The 26,394-nt window shown below is 39.2% G+C and overlaps 1 protein-coding gene across 3 annotated transcripts; it reads right to left on the reverse strand.

Moving 5' to 3' along the window:
* IL1RL1 (interleukin 1 receptor like 1) lies at positions 1-25,805 on the reverse strand. Of its 3 annotated transcripts, XM_062606907.1 has the most exons (14): positions 25,671-25,805; positions 23,834-23,977; positions 23,617-23,745; positions 19,354-19,450; positions 18,408-18,478; positions 16,011-16,212; positions 15,553-15,721; positions 15,303-15,465; positions 12,711-12,779; positions 10,983-11,115; positions 10,738-10,895; positions 3,156-3,299; positions 1,402-1,560; positions 1-733 (listed from the first exon to the last, which is right to left on the reverse strand). In XM_062606907.1, the coding sequence occupies exons 5-14, from the start codon at positions 18,472-18,474 to the stop codon at positions 387-389; spliced, it is 1,611 nt and encodes a 536-aa protein (XP_062462891.1). In that variant the 5' UTR covers positions 18,475-18,478; positions 19,354-19,450; positions 23,617-23,745; positions 23,834-23,977; positions 25,671-25,805; the 3' UTR covers positions 1-386. The 3 variants fall into 3 exon arrangements, with proteins under 3 accessions (XP_062462891.1, XP_062462892.1, XP_062462893.1); XM_062606908.1 differs by lacking the exon at positions 23,834-23,977 and having other exon boundaries at positions 25,671-25,803; XM_062606909.1 differs by lacking the exons at positions 1-733; positions 1,402-1,560; positions 3,156-3,299 and adding an exon at positions 7,992-8,307 and having other exon boundaries at positions 25,671-25,799.
* Positions 25,806-26,394: the final 589 nt, after the last annotated feature.

Consider the following 26,394-nt stretch of genomic DNA (forward strand, 5'->3'; position numbering starts at 1 on the left):
TTGCATAATACACATTTTACCTTCTAGTCAAATAATACAGAAGGCCTTTATGTTTGATCCTGCATTAGAAAGGCAAAGCAAATCTGCAAGGTATTACTAATTTCCAGTTGTATGTACAACTAGGTATAGAAAGAGTATAAGTACGTTTTCTTTCCTGTGACATGCAAAATGCTGCACACAGACTAGAATCATTTATTTACAGACCTCCCATAGCTATAAAAACTTCCCTCAGTTCCCCAGACCTATTCCCTCAGTTTATCATTACTCAATTGAGCAACTGAAAACACTTCAAAAATGCAACCAGACTTTCAGACTGTGAAAACGCACACCTACTGAAAGGAAAAAAGCTGCAGGCATGTGGTCCCTCATGGATTTTCATAGGCTCTTCACCTGGCATTAGCTGAGTATGAGGACTTGAATATCAGCGGCATATGGTACCTCACCTGTTTCCAGAACTTAGAATTGGATGACTGTGGGTGCGCAGTGTGAGGCTCTTTCCATTTGACTGTACCTTGCTGCTTAATAATAAACCTAAGAGACTCCTGAAGCTTCTCATAAGTCCCAATTGTCTCCATTTCCAGCAGGATCACTTTTGTGTCATTTAGAATGAGGGCATTGTATAAAGCAAGGTGTTGATCATAAGTATGTTCTTTACAATTAATCAGCTGCTGTGTTAGAAGAATGATCAGACATCTGCTCTTCTGTATCCTCTTCTCAATTGCACTGGCTGTATCTAGCAATGTACAAGAAAATGATAAGACCCTGAAATTCCTTTTACAAGCTCTTTTGTGTTTAGGCACTTCATTTTTGTTACTTTTTAATGACAAATAACTTCTGTCTCACTTCAATCTAGTACAGGGCATTCATTAGAAGAAGAGCTTAAAAAGCAAAAATACAAACAAAACAACAGAAAGTAGGTCATGTCAGTGAACAGAAGCTGAACTTCCTGTTACTCTAACACCCTTGTACAGGTTGAAAAAGCCTGAGTGATAACAGCAAGTTTAATTCCTCAACTTAGTTTGTGGCTTTCTCCTCTTCCATGTCTTGTAACCTACTCACAGTTTGGCTGTGGCTTTGCCCAGATAACGGTTATGCCATTACACTACCCAAAGAGCAGGTGTGTGTGTAAAAGAGTCACTCGGGGTCACATTTCGTGTGTGACCCAAGAAGATGATAAACAATCTGTGCCCCTGCCCTGTAGCTTGGTTTTCCTAGACCACTGGCAAGCACAGAGTGCCACTGTGTCACCCTGCCTGAAAGAGCAAGCAGACAGCTGCTGAGATGAGCAGCAAGCTCAGGAACATAAAGGGACCTTCTATACCCTTAAAAGGGACTAGAACCACAATTTACTCAGGCTTGACAAGTCATTCATTCAGTGTGTTACTTGATTTGAAATCTTACCTTCTCCGGGATATACATCTCTCCCATAAATGCACAGTTTATATCCACATTTATTTTCTAGAATATCAGGCATGATTTGGTAAACAAAATACTCCACAAAATTAGCTTCGTTGGTATGGTTTTGGGGGTAGATAACGTATGCATCATATATCTTCCCATCTGTAATGCAAAACAAGAAAAAAGCCTACTGTGTTAGCATGAATTAGAGCTGTCTATTGCAAAAGCTGGAAGAAAAGTAAAAATCTCAATATTCGAAACAGATCTAGGTAGAAGTTCCTGCTCATCTGAATGATGTATATCATCAGGTGCATGTTTGGAAATGAGAGACAGTGCACATTTGGTGTTTTCTTTCATTAGTTGTTATGTCCTGCTTGTTTGTAACTTTGGACAACCTGACCTTTGTATTAAGGCTGTATCCCAGAGTATACAGAGTAAAAATTTGATTGATTGATGTGAATTAGCATGAAATAAAGATGAAACTCAGCATGTGTTATTTCTGAGTTACAATAGGCTGTTGACAGCCTTTGTCTTTCAGGACAAGACACTCCACTTAAATTCTTCCACCTTGAAATTGTTCTTCATTCCCACAACATATCATGCTTCTGAGAGAACAGCTCCATTACTCAGGAGGTAGTCTTACAGTCAGAATCAAGTGCAAAGTCAAATATTTCTTCCATTCATTTCTTGATTTCTCAAACCATGTGTTTCCTCTTTAAAGAGATCCCGATCCCCTATAGATATCTACAATCCAAACATCTATGGTAGGAGTCAGCTTCAGAGTTAAAAAATGTAAATATAGGTGTCTGCATGAAAACTAGGTGTCAAAATTCATGCTGCAATGCATGGAAAGTCCATTGTAGTTACTGAATTCTAGAGTGATTCAGATTACTCTCATGTAAATGCCAGGGGTCCAGCTGAGCTGCCTAAACATAGATATCTAGTGCCATTTGGGACTTCCTATGGTACCTGCCTGATCTCCAGACCCTACTCCAGAAGTCTGCAACATCTGAGTTACGTGTCCAGTTTTTTGGCCATCCCAAATGACTCCAGATGCCCATGTTTAGACCAGTGACACATGGTCCCAGTGCCTGGTTAGCTCTGTTGGATTTATTGTTGAGGAGCTGGATTTGGTCACCTAAAAACTTTACCATAGAGTGTCATTAGGCACTGCCTGCCCTTCCGCTGCCAGTGCAGAGGGGTTTGGGTCTCTCAAGTCCTACGGGAGTTCCAACAGCACTAGCTGCTTATGGTTAAACAGCTGAACCCAGACCCAGGTCTCTTGGGAGACTGGGGAACTTGGATGGGATGTATACCTCCCAAAAGTGTCTTCCACAATATTGGTACCTTTCACTTTGGTTTATAAAAGCTGTATTGCACTAACACAGGCCTGTGAACGCTTTTGCCAGCAGGCTGTTTCCTTTGCTTTAGAGAACACATAACAAGTTAATAGCACTGTAAATCAGATTTTCACTGCCATTCAATGTTTCATGGTATGTTTCGTGTTTGTTCAAAAATTGTAAAACCAGGACTGTATTTGTCCTTTATGTACATCATTACAGAACCCAGGAAACCAGGGAAAGTAAAGCCCTACAAGGATTAGATATGCCCCCTGTTATCTAAACGATTACAGAAGGCTTGAGGAACCAAAGGATCAGACTTAGGTATCATATGAGTTAGTAAGCAACTATTAAATCCATTTCCATATGATTTGCCTTTTTCCTCTTTTTAAACTTTCTTGCTCAATTCTTGCTTACCGTCCTTGATTGAGTAGGGCTGAAATATCTCCCGATACAGTAGGACGATATCAACTCGGAAGGATTGATAAAGTATCACGGAGACTGCTATTGCAACCAGCAGAACTAGAGATCCTATGATCAAGAGGACGCTAGGAAGGCCCACTGCAAAGAAGAGGAATCTTGTTAAGATAAGTAGAGAGCTTAACCCGTGGGCAGGAGCCTCAGCCTCTCATATTCTTACTTCTGTTGCAGCTTTATGGAGCTTACAAGAGAGACAACATAGTTTTGTCCTTTCCCAGCTGACATAGCCAACACAGAGACACCTAAACTAGAAGAATATTAAGCACTATATAATTCTTTCTTGTGTTGAATCCAAATACACCTATGTTAAATATCACAACTGAAAATGATGTTAAGTACTTTGTAAGGCTGTAAAACTTAATAACACAACCAGCGACAATGTTCAAACTTTTCATAAGGCATCTAAGCCTACACATGATGATTCTAAGTGTCCACGAAAGAACAAGTGGAGGCTTCTGACATAGATGCGCGAACAGGGTAATGAGAAACTTATGCAAATAATGAAACCTGCAAGATAAGAATAAAGTACACAAAACAAGCAGGAAAACAGAACATATCCTGGTCACAAAAATAAACTGTATTGGAGGCAGATGACATTCTCCCCTGCTTTCTCCTTTGAAGAGGGTCAAGGAGCATAAAATAGCAATGACGACTAAGGAAATTTGGGAAAGAAAGGAGCCACCCACCTTAGTTTCAGCTTCCCTCATGGAAGAGCTCTTGAATTAGACCACGTGTACCTCAGAGATGAATACTTGTCAAGGATAGATTCACAGCAGATATAAGGAAGAAATTTTTTATAGTGGGGGTGATGAAACACCGGAACAGATTGCTCAGAGAGGTGGTAGACGTGCCATCCCAGGAAACATTTAAGGTCAGGCTGGAAGGGGCTTTGAACAACCTGGTATAGTTGAAGATGTCCTTGCTCACTGCGGAGGCTGTTGGACCTAGATGACCTTTAGAAGTCCCTTCCAACTCAAACCTTCCTGTGATTCTATGATTCTGTAAGGCTGGCAGTCATCAGCTCTGCGCTATCATATGCACACAGCTGGTCTAGGACATGAGTGTGATTATCACTTTTCTAGGAGACAGCTGTATTTCTATCACTACCCAGACAGCTGTATCTCTGTGACAGCCCATTTTTCCCCTTGTTCTGTGATTCACAGAGCCAAAGTCAATCTAGATATGTGCATCCCCCAGATGGTATCTAGTTCTGCTGTAGTAAGAGTCAATGGGAGGTAGAAGCAAAGTCCTTTTGTACTCCCTCTAAAATAGAAAGACAGGAGCTTAATCCACAGGCTGTTACAGCCAAAAAAGCTGAAGAAGATACTTTTGGCCTATGTCCTGGATGTATTGAATCCACCCAAGATTCAGTATTGAAAACTATGAATTGCAGATGGTCAAGTTTGAAATTAAAATATCAAAGGCTTTATACAGCAATTACACACACAAAAAAAAAGATTCATTATTCCCTTGGAGGGAAGATTAATGGCAATTGTTTCATATCAGAAATCTGCTCCTAAGTAAATGAAAGATACATAGATCCACTCTACTTGGTGTAATGTGTAGACTCAGAGCAGTTCCATGTACATTTTTTGTCTGACAACTTAATCCATTAAAAGCTTTCCATTTGCAGTCAACCCCCTTTACCTAATTATTCCTGCTCAGCATGACAGCTCCTCATCCTATAGTTGCAATATCATAGCTGCTCTGGGGACTTTTCTGTGATTAAGATCAGTGGGATTATTTGAATTAAAAATATAGCCCCAGAGCATTGGACTGTGTGACGAACTTCTACCACCACAGCAATGCATATGAAAACACCCAGATTGTGCACACGTATTCATAAAGGGCCCACCTGTCTTTTGATTTTACTATGCTATAGCAAGTATAATTGTTAGATGCAGTGCCCTGGCTTGGGATATCACTAGAAGCATGTATCGCTTCAGTGTTGCAATGAGATTTGAGGTAGGCTGCAAATTCAGATTTCTATTAGCTGAGGAAAGAAATATTCCTTTGAATGCTGACCACATACAAATTCAAAGACAAGAACTTTAGCAGTACAAACATGGAGGTCATTTCTGACATCCTCAGTGTAAAGACTCTTCACAGCATCTCAAACCATGAAGGGTGATTATATGTACTGGTAACAACACTGCCAAGACTTACGCATTCAGAGCAGGGATCAGACATTCAGGGCTTTCCCTCCCTCTGCATGCAAAACACGTAAAACAGGTGGCTGCAGCAGCAGGCTATTCATCAGCACTTAAGGAGGTGCATCTTACAGCAGGCTGAAGAGCCAGTCTTAATTTGCTCTACAGAAGAAGCAATAAGACAGACTGGAAAATGTTGCAGACTGTATGCAGGCAGTAAGTATGCTTTGTGGTGGTCTGAGCCACCACAAAGGAGCAATTTCAGAGCTTTCACTTGGACTTGTCCCTAAGTAAATGAAATAAAGTAAAATATTTAGCAGTAAAGAGTCTCTTATATTGACATTTACAAGTCTCTTGGCTTCTCCAGATGTTGAATAAGGCAATGTATTGAGTAATACTTGCAGAAACAACCTAAAAATACTAGTGCCTGAGAAATCCCACTGAAAAAGTATATAAAAGAGTTTACATTTTCCCTTTCCTCTGGTAGGATGCAAGATAAATTTTACATTTTTTTCACACTTTTCTTGTTTCTTTCTTTTCCATTTAAAGGGAAAAAAAAAGAAACATCAGGCATGTGATGAAGTATAGGACCAGAACTAGATCTGGGGAAACCCCCTTCCAATAAGATTGAAGTGGGCAAGAAATCAACCGGTTTCTTTCACAGTGAAGCTAGGCCATTTTGTAGTTTTAACGGTGTCACATGATGCCCATGAAGGAACTTTGTCCTTGTGGAGCCCTTCAAATCTTATTATTTGATCTGTTTTCCTGGCCAATAAACACACACAGATACAAAAGCAGGAAACCACTTCCATTTTCTGGTGAGGTTGACCTAAGCATCAGAGATTGACCCTATTTCTTATTGCTTCATTTGCTGGCAGTGTGCTTGCATGACATTACAAATACTGTTGGGTATTTTTATTGAGTAAGTATCTCTAAAACTGCTTGAGAAGAAACAGGTTCCAATAACAACTTCTGCAATTATGAACCTAAAACTGTTTACATGTTTTTGCAATGATTAGACCAAGGCTGGAAAAGAAGTGATAAATTTCCTGTGCTTATACAGCTTGTAAAGCGTCAGACAAGAACCACATAGGGGTCTTCCTGGAAGAAAAGTAAGGCTGACTCAGCCTCTTATTTCTCTGGAATAAATCAGCTATCTTCAGCACAATGGGGGCAAGGGTCAGAAGCCATTTTTGGAGGCCCTGAACAAGGCTGAACAGATCTTGTTGTTCCTTTTGACTTTGTTGCGTCATTTAGGAGCAGACAGTTCATGAGCAGACTGTCTTCTAATGCTATTTACTTATATTCAATAAAATGAGACGGCCTATATTTTCTGTAAAGAGGTATTATGAGACATGAAGAAGGCGTTTATAAACAAGCGTTGGTGAAGGAGTCAGAAGACAGCAAAGAGCAAGAAGCAACCTCTGAATGTAGCAGCAGCAGCTGAGAGACACAAGGATATTAGCACCTCGTAATGGAGGCAAAAAGCATAGCTGCAGAGACCATCAAAATTCATAGCCAAATCCTCATTAAATTCTTCTCTTAAAGAAAGAATTTGCCTGATTTCTCTGTGTCTGAAAGTCATAGCGTGCATAGCCTGGATACCACCAAATCACACCAAAAGGAGCTGACTGCATTGCATTACACCTGATAATTGAGGTACTAATCTCATGTTGCTCATTTCTAAAGAACTGATCACCTTCTCTTGGAGGATTTTCTTTTTTTTTTACTATTTAAAAAGTAAAAAGGTACATGGGGCAGACACTTCTTTCACAATACAGTACTTTTCTTCACACACACGTGCACAAGTGGACATAGCACAACTGGAAAATACACTCTTTTTTCCCTGCAAAATGCCAAGCAGCTTTGCTGATAACATCCATTCCTGGAAGTATTAATGGAGTATTTTTGTTTCCCATGGAGAAAAAAACAAACAGCTCTCACCACTCTTGACTGCAAAAGAAACTCCTCCTTTTCTCATCAGTCCTCTCTGGCATTTTTTTTCTTCTTATGTGGATTAAAATTGTTATCAAAGGAATTGTTAGGGTTAATTATAATTATATTGTTAACAGTGAACTAGGACTTAAAGTATTTGATTGTGACTCAGAAAAATAGATTTAATTCCTGGTTCCCACAGAAAATTTCCATGTGATGAGCCAAATAATTCAGCAGCTTTTTGGCTTCTAAAGACGGGGACTATTGCTGTAAGACTGAATAGTTACTCATGCAGAGCAGCTCTAATCCAATTACTTACAGCATCTCTGCTTCCTCCTTTGCTGCTAAACACTGTTTATCTAGTTCATTAAATGCTCAATGCCCCCAAAATGGACTAATTTGAGTAGTAAGTTTCACAACACCTATTAATCTCTTATTTCCGATCATAGGTATGTGCTAGGAATATACAAATAATGATAATGTAACCCATACTGAATGCCTGAAAATAAAATCAGAATACAGAGCAGGAACCTGTGTAAAAAGAACATTAACAGGTTAGTAGCTAGCAGACTCAATTTGTGCTGTGGGAAACACTAAGAAACAATCACTTTTAAAAAAAATATAAATAAAAATTAAAACAAACCAACACATTTTTCCCATTAAAAACAAAGAAACAGAACACAAAAAAGACAGAGAGTACGCATTTTTATTACACATTTACAAGATGAGAGACACAAGAAAACCCTACAGCATTTTTATTATAATCAGAGGCAAGCTGTCACTGTTTCAGAATAAATATTACTTGGCTGTGCAAGGAGTCAGTGAAGAAAACTAAAGCAGAGCACAACCATTTCTGGATGCAGCATTGCTTTCACCAACAGCACTGAGGAGCAGAAGCAGGCATCTTAACAACAGCAATGAGAAGGGGACAGATATCCACACAAAACAGGCAGCAGTGAAGGGAAGGGCACAGCCATGAGCTTTCATGAACATTTACTGAAGACCTATGGACAAAAAAACAAAATAAGATTTGTCTATAGCAGAAAACAGTTTCAACAAATCATAGAATTGTTTGGGTTGGAAAGGACCTTGAGATCATCAAGTTCCAACTCACCTGCCAAGGGCAGGGACACCTTACACTAAGCCATGCCACCCAAGGCTCTGTCCAACCTGGCCTTGAACACCACCAGGAATGGAGCATTCACAACTTCCCTGGGCAACCAATTCCAGTGCCTCACCACCCTTACAGTAAAGAACTTCCTCCTTATACCCAATCTAAACTTTCCCTGTGTAAGTTTTAACCCATTTAGCCCAGGGTACAGTTGGCTTTCTGGATTACGAGTGCACAGTGAAGCCAGCTCGTTTTAAGTTTCTTGGTGGCCAACACCCCCAAGTCCTTCTCTGCAGGGCTGCTCTGAATCTCTTCTCTGCCCAACCTGTAGCTGTGCCTGGGATTGCTCTGACCCAGGTGTAGAACCTTGCACTTGGCATGGTCAAACTCCATGAGGTTGGCGTCAGCCCACCTCACAAGCATGTCAAGGTCCCTCTGGATGGCATTCCTTCCCTCCAGGGTACCAACCGAACCACACAGCTTGGTGTCATCGGCAAACTTGCTGAGGGTGCACTCAATCCCACTGTCCATGTCAGCGACAAAGATGTTGAACAAGACCGGTCCCAACACTGATCCTTGAGGGACACCAGTCATTACTGGTCTCCAACTGGACATTGATCCATTGACCACAACTCTTTGTGTGCAGCCATCCAGCCAGTTCTTTATCCACTGAGTGGTCCATCCATCAAATTGATGTCTCTCCAATTTAGAGACAAGGATGTCATGTGGGACAGTGTTGAACGCTTTGCACAAGTCCAGGTAGATGACGTCAGCTGCTTTACCCCTGTCCATCACTTGATGAATACAGAAAATATGCTCATTTTTTCACCTAGTTTATAATATGAGGTCAATAAAGGATTTGTATTGCCTGAATTAGAGTGAGCAAGAACTGTTAGTCAGTTTCCTTCTCTATCATTGCAAGTATGCTCCCCCACTCAGATACCTCAGTGCAGAGCTGATGTGCTTCCAACTTCCTTAGTGATGCTACATTTGCACTCCGTAATATCCAACCAAAACATTTCCTGACACATTCCTCTGTGGGGAATTGGTGCTATCCTGCTTGGTAATACCCTCCCATTCCTTCTGATTTAGGCAAGGAAATATGTTTATGCTTTGAACCCATGATCCTTTAGGAAGTTATGAATAGTCAAAAGTAGTGCACGACATGAAACTGTGCACACCCTGTGATAACAATACACTTGATTTTATTCTTCCCACCGTTCTCTTATAGAAAACTAATCACTGTTAAAGGCCTTGGTGCTTCTTTTCAAGATTCTTGGTGGTTCAGAATATCCAAAGGGTTAAGAAAGAAAACCACTGAGTGAAGTTTAGTGTGCTTTCACCCACACAATAGCATTTTCTATCATAAGAATGCGGTATTCAGTGTTGCTGTCAACAGTGCTTAGTTCTCTGGCTATCCCCAGTAAAACAAAACAAAACAAAACAAGAACCAAACAAAACCAAAAAAATCCTGTAGGAGCTAAAGACTATCCCAGTCCACACCATTTACTGCCCTGGAATGTCCTTCTTTGGCAGGAATTACTAGAACCATGTATTTAAAAACAAAACCAGGAGAAAGCCTTTGAAGTTACACCTCTGTGTGGCACACAATGAATAGTGGTGTTCAGAGGGTGAGAGGATAAAGCCAGACCTCACAGAAGTTAATCACATAACTTACTATTCACTCAGAAAATAAGGCACCACAGTGGATGTGGCATAGGAGGGAAGGCAAGCAAACTGGTAAACTGACAGCTGGAGACTCTTGTTTTTAGTTGCTGTTTTCTGCTACAGTTCCACACTAGAAACAACAGTTTGATTCTCAAAAGATGAATCTCTGCTCCTCACAATGTATCATAACACTGATGACCAAAAGACATGTCAGTTCTCCACCCAGCTATCTGTAGGGGCTCCTCTAGAGCCCAAGTGTTTTGTAGACCAGACTCCAGTGTGCTTGACATCTAAGTGCTCTTGCCTGCCTTCAAGGCAAGGGGAATTTGTCACTGAGCAGAAATATACTAAAAACAGGATATTCTTCTCACAGGGCTGATACAGTCATGCTCTTCATATTTAAAGTCTTGCTGACACCATCTGAGTAATGTCCCTGACCCCCCAATGCTCCCCACCAGCAGAATTTACTCCAAGGACTTCTGTGACCTAACGAAGCCATGAGAATTTTGCCACTGTCATGAGTATGTAGGGAGGAAGCAGGCTGGGTTTTCTTCTTATTAACAGAAACTTTCTTGCTAACTGAAACAAATAAATAAATTCACTAACATTTAAAACAGAGTGCAAAGTGTAAGAAAACAAAACAAAAGAATCTTACCTTCATATTGTGCTTTGAGTCGCAACGTCACTGTGGCTCTAATGTTGTGCATTTCATTCAGCGCTACACATGTGAAATTTGCCTGCAGATCCTCCTTTTTTATTTCAGTAATATGCAAAGTGGCCTCTTTGTAATATACTTGCTCATGTCCTTCAAAACTAATAGAAAGAAAAAGAACTGGTACCGTTAGGCACAGTTTGCATAGAATCATAGAAGAAAGATTGTTCTGTGTTACATGTACTTACGAATGAGTTTTTTCACGGAATCTTGAAACATGTAAGTCTTTCACTGGGATGTTAGCCACATCCCATGTGACAACAGCCATTGGCTGCTTCTTAATTCCCAGGCAGGCCCGACATTTCAGAGAAAAAGCAGCACCTGACCAAGATGCAGAGAGATATATAAATTCCTTGAAAAACAAGTGCGATTTTCCTCATAGCATCTTTTTCTACAAATCTTCATATCACCTTTAAGTTTTGTCTTAACAATTTTGACTATTTTTTGAATGATTGCTGACAAAATGATGCATAAAAGAGACTCACTCAGAAAGAAATGGTGAAATGAGGTTTTTAACAAATTATCTAGGACAATACCAAGGATTTCAAAAGGAATTTTTTATATTTGTTATGATGAAGACAACTTAGAGTTGTGACATTTAACCCATGTGATCAACTGTTGAGGAACATAGATAGTAAATGCTGGTTTTCACACAAATGTACATGGAAACAACATAATTAAATTTAAGTATATATCATATTACATAAGTCATGTGTGCAGTTTTATCTTGGATTTTAGTCAAGCTGGATGAAAGTAAAGTAAACCAGTCCAAGCAAAGCTAAAACAGGAAATTACTTATTAAGTATTTGTCATTAGGAAATATTTATTCCAAAGTAAGAGTCACTGTTGCACTGGAAGCAGGTATAATTAAAAGGCTTTAAATTATTTCCATGTAAATCTGCATCTAAGCAGGGCTTAGATAACATTTAAAATCTTACAACTTACATCCCGAATTGGTATTAGGCAACATGGAGAAACACCTTCATTTTTGGAAATAGGAGAACATAGAAGCAGTACAGCAAATGGCTTTTCAATGTAAAGAGAATTTCCTCCATGCAAACAGAGCCAGACTACTTATTGGCCCAGAGGGATGGGCGAAGCCCATAGAGCACTAGAGACTGAGCATCTTATTAGAGAAAGCTGGTCCTGGAGCACAGATCATCAAATTCTGAGTGACAAGCAACTGGAAAGGGGAAAAAAGAACAGGAATACAATTCAACATGGCAAGTCTCTGAGCCATGGTACATGGCAGCTCTGACAGGGCCCCAGGCCCCTGCAGGGCTGTTGCCAGAGAAGTCTTGCTGTAAAACAGAAACAGTGAAGTAGTAATCGCTATCCCATCTCTCAGTGCCCCTTGTTCACCTCACCTGCCCTGGGAGACAGGCATCCTGGGATACCTGTTCATGTTTCAGATGAGCTCAGTCACTTTCTGGAGTGATCCATCTTTCTCTGTCAACTATACAAAAACCCCAGACAGCTCTCATTCCTACCATAAGCACCTTGTTCTGATGCTGCAAGTTATGCAGGATGAACCTGAATCACTGAATCTACAGTCCTAAACAAAAAGGTGTCAAAGAGCAAGCTCTGCATCATGGGCACTCCAACCAGAAAAACCAGAACACTTCTTTGAAGTGGATGGAAGCTCTCACTCCTTCAGCTGGGATGTAATAATTAGCCGTGTGAGTAATCCTAGTCTATCCCAGTGAGGGTAGAGTGGTTTATTTAAATCCCCTAAATTGCTGCTTAATGCCTAAATAACCCATCAGTTGTATCTGACTTCACATCACTGTGCCTGGGGTGAATTAAATCTGGTAAATGTTATGGAAAATCTCCACCATTAATTGTTCTTGAAAATCCCCATGGTTTTAGGCAATCACCAAATGTTAATTTAAAAACAATTTAAAGTCTGTACTTACCAAGCTCCACTTCTATTACATCTTTGTCCTTTGGAAATAAAATTCTAGGAGATAGAGGGGAGTGTTTTGCTTAGAAATTAAGGAGGGAAAGAAAGCACATATTAGTTGTGAAAATTTATTTTGTAAGATAATTATCATAACTTGTATAGTTAATGTTTTAAGATCCCAAAGCAAAATTGCAAACTAACACTACAAACAGCATTTCACATGTCTGTTGGGATCACCTGGTTTTATTCCTCTGACCAAATACTTCAAAGGAGCCTGTATGTGTTAATAGTTTAAGTATTTTCTCCCAATTTATTTGATTTTTGTCTTTGTACATAAAGAGCAAGGAAAAGTTTCAGTTTCTCAAGCACTGCTTTGGCTGCTGAGTGTGAAAAAAAATGCAGTTATGGGCTTGTGTTTTCTCAGTTGCTTATTTCATTTTTTAAAAGAGATAAAGATTCCTTCCAACAGTTGAGAAATTACTCATATCCATGATATGAAACAGTTAAAATGCACTTTTATTCAGTATCTGAACTGGAGACCCTATAGCCCACAGATGCTCACCCATGTTCCCCTGTCTTCCCCATCCCTGTAGCTTGACAGCTGAGCACATCTTGTTCCCAGGACTCTCCCTGCTGTCTGTACACCACTGCTGCATTCAGCTGCTTTCCATTACATTGGGCATCCCTTATCATTACCTTCTAAAAGGATACTGCTTTTTCTTTGACATATTTATTTTCTGTTCCAAGTAATAATTGTTATGGACAGGTCCAAACTACATCCACATGCTTAACTCGAAACAGGCATTCAGTTCTTTCAGATTTTTTTCCTTGATGTGTTTTTCTTCTTCTCTTGTCCTTTATACTGTCTTATGTATCCCACTCCAAACATATTGCTTGTTATCCTTTCTCTCATTAAGCTTTTCCATCTCAAGGCACCTATGTGACACCCATAACCGTATTTCCCTCAAAAAATATGCAAGAACTCATTTAACCCTCTGCTTCCCAGGCTGTAAGAAAAACAATTATCTTCACCCATCCTAACTGTTTCTAATTGTCATTAGCAGGATCTGGTAAGAAAAGAAGTCAGGAGAAAGTCAGTAACTTCCTAGCTAGCTGCCAGCATTCGGAGGCAGAAAGTCCTCCGGGTCAGAGTGGATCTGCAAAGCAGCAGGAATTTACATCATAAGCCAATATTATCAAAACATAACAGCTCCACTCATCAGATACTAATTTTAAGGGCTGATAAAAACTCAAAGAAGGTATTACTAAGTAATTTGAATTTAACAAAATCTGGAAGAGACACAACAAACTCAGCTCAGATTTCACGTTATGTTGCAATTCTTTCTTTCTGCAGTTATTTCAAAAGAAAGACAGATTAACTTTAAAACAAAGTAATCTGCCTGGATGTAACAGAGGCTTTTGTAAACTTGGATGACTTTATGCCAAATAAAACCCAGAAATTTTCATTATAACCTAGACACAACAATATTGATGACAAGTTAGAGACACTTTGGTGAAAGTACATCCAAAGAAAAATTGGGTGTTAGGCAGGGAAGTCTCATGTAGACCAACAGGGTATTACAGGTTAGAGAGGAAGAAAAGGCATGACACCTCCTAAACTACTGTACTAGGTCTCAGCTCAAATCTGTCTTCTGTCCAGCCCAGAATAATCAACATGAACTCCTCTACTGAGATCTGGGCACAGCAGGAAGAACTGGAATCAAGGTCCCTACATTCCAAATCTGCATTCTGTTCACAGGCTGTGTACCTACCCACAGAAAAAAGGTACGATGTCAATCTACAAATAAACATTATCCATTAAAAGAAAGGAAACAAACAAAGCAAGCAACCCAAACTCAAGGCCCATCCCCAACCCTCCCAAAAACATTTTTCTACTGATCTGATTAAAGAACTGAAGGCACATTAAAGTTTTGCGAGTTGATGCAGTCTGGACCTGCTGATTGCTGTGTGATCTTCCCCTGAGCACAAAGCCTCCCTGAGGAGACTGCATTCTAGAGGCACCCCAAAGACTACACACTTAGCCATGCTGGCTGCATTCAAAATAACAATGACACAGTCATCACTGAGCTCCGCTCATTTTCTGTCTCTATATATATCTTGCTCATTTTGTCTCATTCAAGATAAACCTAAAACATTTTTCAGCCTCACTATCAAATAAATACTAGATAATCAAGATGGACCAGAAGTATTGAGTTGTAGGCCATCAACACAGTGGTCCAGTGATCACCAGATGATCCTAACTAGCTACAAATTCTTCTCCCTTTGAACAAATAGAAAGCAGAGCTTTGTGGCATCCCTTCATTCAGAAATGAGTTCTACCAGCCAGGTCTTCCAACCGCAGTATGTAACCAGAATCATCAGAGACTTTTAGCAAAAGGCTGAATGTGACCAGGTCTGAATTTACCCCCATCTTGCTCCACTTGGATCTCCATTCACAAAATTCACCTAAAAAAGTTGATCTGAAGTTTCTATGAGAAGATAAAACAACAGAAACTTTTCTCTTTAACGTACAAAAAAAGCTTCTTTTGCTTTAAGTAGACCTCAGTCTTTTTTATCTTAGCAAGCTACAAAATGACTGCCTTACCGCCACTTATGAAAATCCTCGTTGCTGATACATTAAACACATTTCCTTTATGAGTGTAGCTAAATTGACAAGTATAATAACCATCATCCTCCTTTCTTGGGTCCTTAATATAAATGTATTTTTCTCCCTTGAAGTATCTCTGCCCATGAAGAGGTTTACAGTCCTGGAAAATAAATATTTCTGTATTTGGCTGCAAATAGCTTCTCACAGTAACCTGATCTTCAGCTGGCACTGTCAGGGTTTTATTTACCTTATACCACTGGATGATAGTAGCACTTTTATAATTGTCAATTGTAGGACAAACAATTTTTCCTCTTCCAGTGTCATTTGGATAACGAATCCGACTTGGGAAACATATTCCTTGCTTGTATGGATGCACCTGCACATTCATGTTGAATGACCTTGTGCGATTATTTGAACTTTAAAAGTGGAATAAAGTTATGTCAATGATAGTATTTTTATAAGGAATATATTAAATGTTTGTAACAAATGTAAATCTTGTTTTATAAACATATGGATAATCACTGTAGTTCAGTCACATATTGATTTTAATGACCTGTGATAAAAATAGCAATTACAGGATGAAAAGCCACATGGACTGCTGTGTACCATAAAAAAATTGCATCATTTCCATGATAATAATGTACTGCTAAAAAAAGTATGTTTCTTTCTAGTCTTATGCCTTTCACTTTTCAAAGTTGTACTTACAAATGTATAACACAAGTGTAGTTTCCAGAATCCTCTCTAGAAGTTGGCAGAAACCAAAGAAGTCGTTCTAAGGAAAATATTCTTGATCCTTCTTCTTCAGCAGGAATCATTTTGTTTGTATTCGTGTGATACCAGGTGACTTTCACAGATGAACTCCATCGAGGACATTTTATAACTAAAGCCTCACCTTCCATTGCATCAACTGCAAATGAACAAAAAATAAATATCTCAGAAGAACTAAACCCTAGCCCCACTGAGCAGAGAGGAACTTGGCATTCTTGGACCAGCAGGCCAGTCATGTCACTCTACCTTCTTTGGGCTTTCAGAGGTGATATATAGCAAACGTTCCCACTAGATGATATTTCAAGAAAAAATTTATTTATCTTGAGTTATGGGGTAATTTGTTTGCATTTGTTTGTTTAGTAATTAATATGTGGGACTCAAACAAGCAAACAAGCAAATAAAATCCTGGATTCAAACCAGACATACACTAAACATGAGGTTTTAACTGAAAAATAGTTATTTCTTGAAATGAACTTTGTACGCAAATCTTTACTTGAAATCCAGGAATATAAACACAAAGGAAAATACTGTCGTTAATGCTTTACTATGAAGTTAGCTTTCCTTACTTCAATGTGATAAATATTTATACAACAGAGAAGAGCTCTTGTCCTGCCTTTTTAATACAAAAAAAAAAAAATAAATAAGCTTCTTTTTTAGTTTTCATGAAAGAAAAAAGCAGGAGGAGGAAGCCTGTAAATAAAATCATTAAAAAAAAAAACAAACAAACAGAAAACACACAAAATCCAGAAGAGTTTCTCTCTGAAGTTCACAAAAATATGAAAACATTGAAACTAATGTAACAGACTGAAAGGAAGTATCTGATGGGAAGGTGAAAAGATGCCAGAAGGGAATAAGAGAAAAATAAGAAGCTTAGGAAAACAAACCACACATGCTCACACATAAGGAAAAAGAAGAACTAGTTGCAAGATATTTTGTTTACTTTTTTTAACTGAGTATATTCCTACTTTTGAATTCTGTAATTGGTCCAGAGAAACTTGAATCAAGCAATTTTGACAAATATCGAAATCCCTGGGTGCCTGAATAACTGAAAGTTATATTGCATTTTGGAGAAAAGGAAATATATAAGCAAGGATGAAGACTGGACAAAGATGGAGGTTGACAGAGGGACTACAGTAGAGAGAGGAGTGTGGTAACCAAATACCTAACCAAAATTAAGAATATCTGTCAAAAATAACACTTTGTGGGAGTATTGCCACTGCCTGGCTTTAGACATATAGGCAGACAAATTAGGTAGTGAGTCTCTCTACATGGTGAGCACTTGGCTTCTGCTCTGGTTCTTCCTAAAGAAGTGGTCCATCCCCACTGACATTACATGTCATCTCGCTTATTAATTCAGTCACCTAAATTAGCCACATCAGGTATGAGTACCGCTATTGTAACAACATTCCCACCTGTGAGCCTTGCAAAGACAGTAGGATGTATCAAGGGTGTCAGGGAAGGAAGCATTGCACAAATAAAGGAGGAACACATTGGAAATACAGCTTTCTTCAGGTTAAAATAAAGGAGGAGAGAGAACACACAGAAAATAAGAGACCTCATCCAAAATCAATCACATCAGGGAAAATTATCTTGGCAAATTCTTCAGCAGAATTTGGCCACTTAAGAAATCTAATTAATTTGAAATTTAGGATTCATATTGTAAACTTGAGAATTCAGGGAAATATTTAGAGATCATATCTTATAATATTTTTCAGACAAATAAGCAGCTCAGCTGAAGATCAGAACTATGTGAGCGCAATGTAACACTGTCACTAGTCAGCACTACTCAGCATTATATAGATGAGTCAGAAAGAGCTTACTGGTTTGAATATCCCCCATGTTCAGGGAAATGTTATAGTTACATTGTACTTGTGGATTAACAGCCCAAAACCCAGGACATTGAAAAGCATTTTTAACAAGCAAAACACCGTTACATCGCTGGTTCAGCAGGGTGCATATGCATATATGTAACTTAAGTTCAGAGCAATTTAAGCATGCTTTTGGAGATTTTGCCAAGCTGGGACCTGGAACACCAGCTGCTCTCAAATCCATTCCAAAAGGCATCTTTGCAGAGATGCCAAAGAGCAGAAGTAGAACCCAGACTTAATGTCAAAGAAATGGACAGCACTTGGCAGACTGTAGTATAAAGAGAAAATGCATAAAGCCAACTTTCATCTGTGATTTGTGGCTTGAGGTGAGCTAGTTAACTTCTAAAAAAAAAAAAAACAAAACCAAAAAACAAACAAACAAAAAAAAAACATAAAAATTTGGGAATGGCCTACACATTTATTCAGAATAAACCTCATCAGAAAGTATTTTTTAAATGTGACTTACATGTTTCAGATGTCAGGGAAATGGAGACGAAGGTAGACAGGAAGATCAAATGTACATACACCATCATGTTTCTAAACCAAAAAGAAAAACATAGATATCTCAGAATATGCTCTGACTGCATCAGTTATGCTATTGCCATGGCACTGATGTACATCTACTAACAGATAATGGTATTGTGCAGTGATAAAGTGCATCATGTGATGAATCTATACAGAGTGAGTGTGTAGCAGGGGTTTTGCAGCTTTGAGATAATGCTCCTCTTTCTATCATCAATGTATTGGCTGATGTTGCATTCAAACTACTGTTATGACTTAGTTTAATGAGGGTGGAGGAATGACTCTGCCATAGTGGGCCTCTGGCAAAAGATTCTTTTTGCTTAGTTGCTTTTTTTTTTAAGGAAGCTAATTGTATGTTGGCATTCTCTTCATAGTCAAGTGCAGAAAAATTATACCATGATTTAGAAAGTGTTAATTTCTGGATTTGAAAATACATAACCTGGTTTTGAATTAAGCTTACATCCAATCAACTGCCTGGGGCGCAACACCTTTTTGGCTATCTATGGAAGTGAAGGTATCTTCAGTGACAACTTCTCTAGGTAAGCATTCATCAGTATGAACAAAACCAGGTGAGTGCCACCAGCAATGCTAACCTGAAGGGGAACTCAAAAAATGGAGTGGGAAGGTAGGTAACAGGACATATACTGCACTCATATAACATCAGTAGAGAAGGTCTCATGGCTCATTGATGCTTTCATTTGTGTCTAACTGATATTAGCCTGCTGTAATTCACACCTTGCAGTGTAGCTCAGGCACTCACCAGCAAACTCCTTTATTAAAGAAACTGGCTATTTGTGTATGGACATTAAATTGATGCAATCTAGGAGTATTTCATGAGACGGCAGACATACAATCCAGCTACACTATGGAGCTGTAAGCATTCCACTTACCATTAAATAAACCCTTTGCTTGAATTCTGTCCTTTACCTCACATCACAGAGTGGTGGGTTCTAATATCATGGAGGAGAAAGAAGTTGTCTCATGGTACTACAGTTGGGAGATAAATTTTCAAGAGAAATCAAGTAGAAATTCATTATAATTTATCTTGCAGACAGCGAACATGAGGAGGAGTGAAAAATACACAAGAAACGTACAGGCAAGGTAAGTACTGTCGTCACACTTGCTGCAAAGCATTTGTATTGCAGTGCCTATGATTTCCAGGCTAAGCAAACTTTGAAAGACCTTATCAAGACCTACATTTTTGTGAAGTCTGAAATTCAGAACAAACTCAATTTTGAGCTTTCAGAAATGTTATTGGGTTTGTACCGATACAGAAAGTTTCTTCTTTTAGAAGGTTTAATAATATCCATAAGCTTATTCCTAAACTCTTAAAAATAATAACAAAACAGTGTTGGAAGAGAAAAACATGAGAATTTCAATGTAGGTATTTATGTATATATAACACCATTCCAGCATTAATGTCACAGCAAGGCTGATGCCTTTTATGAGAAGTGAATGACCAGTCAGGAGGCTGCAGAAACAATGTGCATGAGGTGCTGCTTGCTTTCATTAGAGCTGGGGAAAAGCACCACATACAAGAGATTGCAGCCTATTGACTTCTTTAATTTTAAGGAAATCTTAGGCCAGTTTAAGAGATTTTGGCAGGTACTTTTCACCTAAACAAATATCGGGAGTTTTGCTCTGGACGACATGAACAAGCTGGTCCAAAAGAGGGTTCAGGGGATGACAGGGACAGGATAAGCCCCCTGCGAAGAAAGATATAGAGCAAAACAGCACACAACAAAATTCACAGCATCAAGGCATCAAATCAGTTGTCTTTGTTCATTCTTTAGAGCGGAAGGCTTGCTCCTAGAGCTTATTTCTGACACTACAAGGGAGCAACTAGATTGGCAGGTAAGAATGCAGAACTGAGTTTCACATATCCCCATTATTTGAGGCCTGGATCCAGTTCAGGATCTAAACAGATCTGTATTTGCCAGCAATTCTATTGACTTAATTCATCATCTAAAGTCTACTTTAATCACAGTTGAAAAATTATATGGGGGTTCATGGCTCTATGTTCTCCTGAGAAAGAAAAGGGAAGTGCAAATGCCTTGCACACATTTGGAAACCAGTTTGCTATTCAGCTGATGTGAGCAACATTTGGTAGATACATGGTGTCCTGGTCTCGTGAACAGCTCATCAAAAGCAAGTGATGAAAGTTTCTCTGGCACACTGTACTGAGCACCTCACTTCCACTATTCATGAGATATCTACCTGTTCTGTTTCTGTCTCTCTGGGTGAAATCTAAACACTTCCATCTAGCTCTAATCTTTCTGGGAACTGATTTTCCTTGGCATGGTTTCACTGTGCCTCATTATCATATAGATCTCCTCTAAACCACCACCACTTCATTCTCTGCAATAATTTCCCCTCTACTCAACTGTGTTTCACTACCTTTTGCTGTCCCTAGTCTTACTGGTTCAAATCACCTTTGGTTAGCCTATGCTCCGTTTGGTTTTTTCACTGAAATTACCTTTTTCACTTGCAGCTCACAAGAGCCATTATTGATCATGCGAAATAATCTGCCACCTCCATATTTTTGTGACTTTGCTAATCAGCATTGGTTTACACAGAGGAAAACTTTTCTTCCTAAAAGGTCCCTCTGATCAGCCAGATGGCCAGTTTTGCAAGCTGACTTTCAACTATTTGGTACCCAAATACTTTTGGAAAGGCTCACTTGTTCCAGAGAAGGACTGACTGACATGTCTGGTACTGCAGCAGGGTATAGATCAAACTACAGGATGTAGCAAGGGAAGGTGAATTCTTTCAAAAGATATTTATGCGGGCTACCAGCGCACTGTGCTATTAGATGCTGACTGCCTACAGTGTCCAAAACACACGTACGTGTATTTACATAAGCAAACATGATACGCAAAACGTTAACTGCAGCAGGGCTACTTCATACAACTGAGATTAGATACATCTAGTCGACTGAGGCTCCACAATGAAGTCTCCAAACAGCCCCTAAGAATCAGATAAGTGAAGAACTCTAAGATGAATAATAAATAAAATTTAATTAGGGTAATTAAATAGACATAAAAATATTCAGAATATTACTGCTCTGCTGGGAGCCTTTTGTCTTCAAGTGGTTAGTTCTCTTTCACAAACTTATTTGCCCCTAACAAGGTATATACCAGCAGTTATACCAACTCTCCAACCATTTTTTAGTGCTATTTTGTTTAAGCAAGCAGATGCTTCAACAAGATGATGAAAACGTAAAACAATTGATTTTTAAAGGAAAACAAGTTTCATAGACTAGATTTGGAGACGGTCTGAAATGAGGTCCTTTCTCATTTGGTATTTTATTTGTAGGTGTTTAACAAAAGTTGCAAGGAGCTGTGCTTTCTCCATTTTTGAGATACAGCTTTGTCCAGGAACGGAGACAGCCAATATTTGCCCTCATCAACTCTTCTAAGAAGGGCCAGAATGATCCAGGAGTAAGAAATTTTTATTTGCCTGAGTACTCGCCAAGTTTTCTATTTAGCCTTCTGTCCTCAAGAGACCTTACGCATACTGGGCTACCAGCCTGCACCAAATCAGTGCAAAACAGTTGTCATAAAGGACAAATTCTCCTCATCTAACTTTGATGAGGGCTTGATTGATTTTACCCCTGTTTTTAAGTTGCCATGTACTGGCAGCAGTTTGGGTAAACTTTGGGGATTGCATGTATGAATACGTGCAACACACGGGGTCTAATTAAAGAGGAACGTTCCCTGAAAATATAAGAGTTCAGGCAACCAAAAGAACAACATGATTCTGTTTGCATTTCCAAAGCCAGCAGCAAACTGCCAAATTACCTCCATAAAAACTGTGGCAGAGGCTGCAGTTCTAGACAGCAAATAGCAAGAGAAGGACAGGCTCACTAGTGCCTTACAGCTTGTGCCATTACTTTAGGCAAAGCAAAATTAAAGCATCCGCTCATCCGCAGTACTTAGCTCAAATAATGAGGGTATTATGATTCAGAAGACAAAGGCATTAAAACACCTCACATCCCACAGTCACAAGGAAGAAGTTCCTGTAGCTTTAAACTCTGAGAGACGAAGGCCATAATTTCTGGAAATAGTTATGAGTTTTCTTTATGCTTTTGCAAGTTTATTTGGAACTTATGTTTTAATACATTTGTCTGAAGTAGAACATATGTAACAGATTTTTGGATCCTCAGTATGCCATAAATTTAGATTGCTACTATCCAGGCGAAAAAAGATGAGACATTTTCCATATATCTCTTTCTTACTATAGCTCAGAATAACTGCATGTTATGAGCTTTCCTCTGTGAGGAAAATTTCGGTATGATGCGGAAAAATCAATAGATCCAAATATATAGATTGGAATACCTACATGAGTATGTCAAAACCTAGCCCCTAAAGATCCAATATCTAAGGAAGAAGAAAGAACTGGGTACCCCCTATACGGTTTAACTCGTTGCTTTTCCCAAGGCAGCTGTGTTAGTAACGTACTTGCAATTTTCTTTCCAAAATTGTATTTGGCAACAAACTGTTTATAGTACTGCTTATGTAAGTAAGCAAACATTATAAAAGTACTATACCTTGCATATTAACAAAACTTGGAAATGTTATTGCAATTTCTACTCCAAAATGCTTAACAGACTTAGAATTCATTCATTCACCTCCTAAAAGTTGTTTTCATTATCAAACCTGAAAACCCATTCTGACTGAAAATGGGCTATCAAAATAGCAAAGGTAACACTGAACGTATTCCAGAAGTAGCACTCACAGTTGTTAACACCTACACTAGTTACAGCTGTAAGTGTAAAATTTAGGAATACCAATGTTAAAGTATGGAAAGGATAGAATTAATATACACATTATTTTTACAAAGTATTTTGAAACAAGAAAGTACATAAATATACTAAACCCTGAAAAATCCATTGCACCATTCTGTGTATTTGAATAATTAGTAAAAATATCTGCCAGAAAACTGACAGCAAAGCCACTTCTAAATACATTTTATTATAAAGTAAATCTTTATGTTGGCCCCAAAATTATTTGTCTAGCACATAAGCATAGCCACTATTTTAATCTATTTTTTTTTTCTTGAGATAAAGAAGCATTTAAGTGAACTGAAATAAACTTTCTTATAAAACACTTCAGTTATTTATGGTTAAATGATAATATAAAAATTAGACCTACCATCTGGAAAATAAGAAAGCAGAAAAGTGGCTTGCTCTCTGTGGCTGGGTCCTTTGCACTGATTTCTCTGTTGTAGCTCGTACCAAATATTACTGGGAACTCTTTCGAACCGGCTTGTGCAATTCCTATCTGTAGGAGCAAGATATAAAGCTTCATTTTGAGACACCTCCCACTGAGTAGAGCAGAACATGCAAATTACTGTTGTAAACCTAAGTACCTATCAGAGATGACATCTCATAGTTCCAATTAATCAGTTATCTTTTACTAATAGCATAGGTTTTCCATTTATCACAACTTATTCCACTTTAGCATGATTGTAAAGCAATAAGTCTGCTGGCTGGTTACTGGCTTTCTCATATGCCTGGGGAGAACAAAGAAGGGACACTTAGCCGGCAGAGGGTGCTTTGAAACAGATTTTGTCTGAAAACAGTGACAGCTTTGCCTGGTCTAGTTGGGCAGCAGTTCCAGGTGAACAGTTCTAAAAGCCCCTGGAGCAGCAGGAACAGGTTTTAATGGAGGAATCTGCTTCACTGAAGCTTTTAAAAGAAGGCTGCTGAGAAACCAGCTGTCTGCACCAGCAGGTAAATTAATTCTCTGAGGGAAAGAAGGCTGGAGGGGCAGAGCAGTTCCACAGAAAATAAAGGACAGCTCTGGGAGAGCAAGGAGTGGACATAACCCAGCATACAGTGACCCACAAGAGCAGGTATTCAGGAGACCATATGGGCCACTGAGTGTCAGAAAGACATTTTTAGGGAGCACTATTCAAGACTGCTATGCAGCCTTCTAAGCATCAGCACTAAACCTGGACCCATCAGATCAAAGGTCCCACCTTGTGCAGCAGCCAGTTTAAGCAGGCAATTTCAGTACCAAATCATCCGAATTCCAGAGGACAAATCTGCCTGTACATCTTAGCAGAATAACCCCTAAAGACGTTTTGGGAATCAACTGTTCATTTTCCCTTTAACCAAAACAGATTTTGTACTATGATCATCCTAATTCTTCTTTTTCCCTGGCAGAGTTATGAATATCATTTATCACTTCCAGTATTCATGGAACTCTGCTGTCAGCATGCAGCAACTCCAACAATACACAAAGATGTAGCAATTATATGCCAGTATGCAGAAATCTTACTGATGTCACACCCATGCTTTCCGCAGTTCTTGGTACTGCTTCTCCTCTGAAGTGGTCTGGGGGCTGCACTTTACACATGACACAGAAAATGCAAAATCAAACCATACAAAAATGAAATCTCACAATACTTTGGTCAACCCATCAGGGTCAGCTCAGATCCCTCCCTCAAAAAGCTCACAAACCACTGAAGTTTTGTCTCAGGTAAGAAGTCTGGAGCAAGGGTATACATTCACTGGTAGATTCATCATCATCTCACAATGACATGTCCCTTACTTTAGGGAGAGGTTAAACATATTCAGGTCAAGCTAACTCCCATTGCCTGGACACGGAATAAGTTCTTCTGTCATAAAGCCCACTGAAACTTATATCAGAGAGAATCATCATGCTGCTCCATAAGTAAGAAGAGCCCTTCATCCTGTAGTCTGTTCCCCATGCCGAGGTCGTTTCCAGATCATAATGCAGGTGGGAAGCTGAACTCCTGGCTAAAGGGGATAGTTTCCAGCTGAGCAAAAGCCATCTGCAGCTTTCTTAAGAAACTACAGTCAATGTAGAATGCTTCTTAACTTTTGGCCCAGCTTCTAAAAAATTTCTATTTAGTAAGTGTATGGAAAAATGTGCTAATGAAAATATGTCAAGAAATGTCTTTGGTGAATTAGATGCTGCTCCCTTGGCAGCCTGCGTGCATAACACTTCAGCAAACAGGAGAAACATGTTCTTCAAGCAAAGAGGTCAAGTATTAATGGGTTTAAACTGAAGCATGGAATAGTTAGACAAGACAGCAAGTAAAATCTTTTAACAGGAAAGGCAGTGAAGCGCTACAAGAGTTTTCTGGGAACTTAATGGAGCTGCCACTAAGTGTTAGACCTTCAAGAAAAATCTGGTATTGGCATCAAGAGGCTGTAGTTAGCCCCTCAGGTCCTTACCAGCACAAGGAGTCAACGGCCCAGAGACTCAGCTGCCTGTGTTGATGTGTCTGTGATGGCTGGTTTTGGTGCCGCATGGTTATATGAGCTTAACTCAGTTGTGCTGGCAAAATGATTTCTGAACTGTGAAAAGTATGCAAGTTAAAGCCATACAAAAAGATATAGACACAAAACCTGAAACCCCAGATTAAATGAAGTTACTGATATCAAAAGAGTTAGGAGTTCAAGCACTGAAGAGTAAAACTGATGACACAAAAAAGATAAAATCCTGAGATGAAAAACAGAGATAGGAAAGCAGCAGCTCAGCAACATCAGGGTTCACTCTAGCCCAAGAAACAGTGCTTAGCCTAGCAGAGTATTAGTCGTGGCTGTCTAACACCTGCCTTTATTAGCCAGGAAATACTTGCTATGTACATTTTTCTGCACCCGGGTTGCAGACTGTCACTGCACACTATAGGGGACACCTGGACAGAAGCAATCCTGGCAGGAAAGGTTTCACAATCTACATTTGTTGAGGCCAACACTAGTGGAGCACTAGTGGAGTTAACAGATGGTGGGATGGTGGGGGAAGCTGTTGTTGGGTGTGCCCATACGCATGATAGGTCTAATGTTTCTTATCTGGTGGGGATCCACCCTACTGAGGTTGCAGTGCCCTTCCTGTTCCCCTGTGTTGTGATGCCTTACCTGTGGCTAGCACAGGCACCTCTTGCCTTGTGCAAAATAA

The sequence above is a fragment of the Pezoporus occidentalis genome, unplaced genomic scaffold, assembly GCF_034315485.1.
Source record: "Pezoporus occidentalis ecotype Australia unplaced genomic scaffold, CSIRO_AGI_Poc_V1 ctg99, whole genome shotgun sequence".
Classification (NCBI taxonomy): Eukaryota; Metazoa; Chordata; class Aves; order Psittaciformes; family Psittacidae; genus Pezoporus; species Pezoporus occidentalis.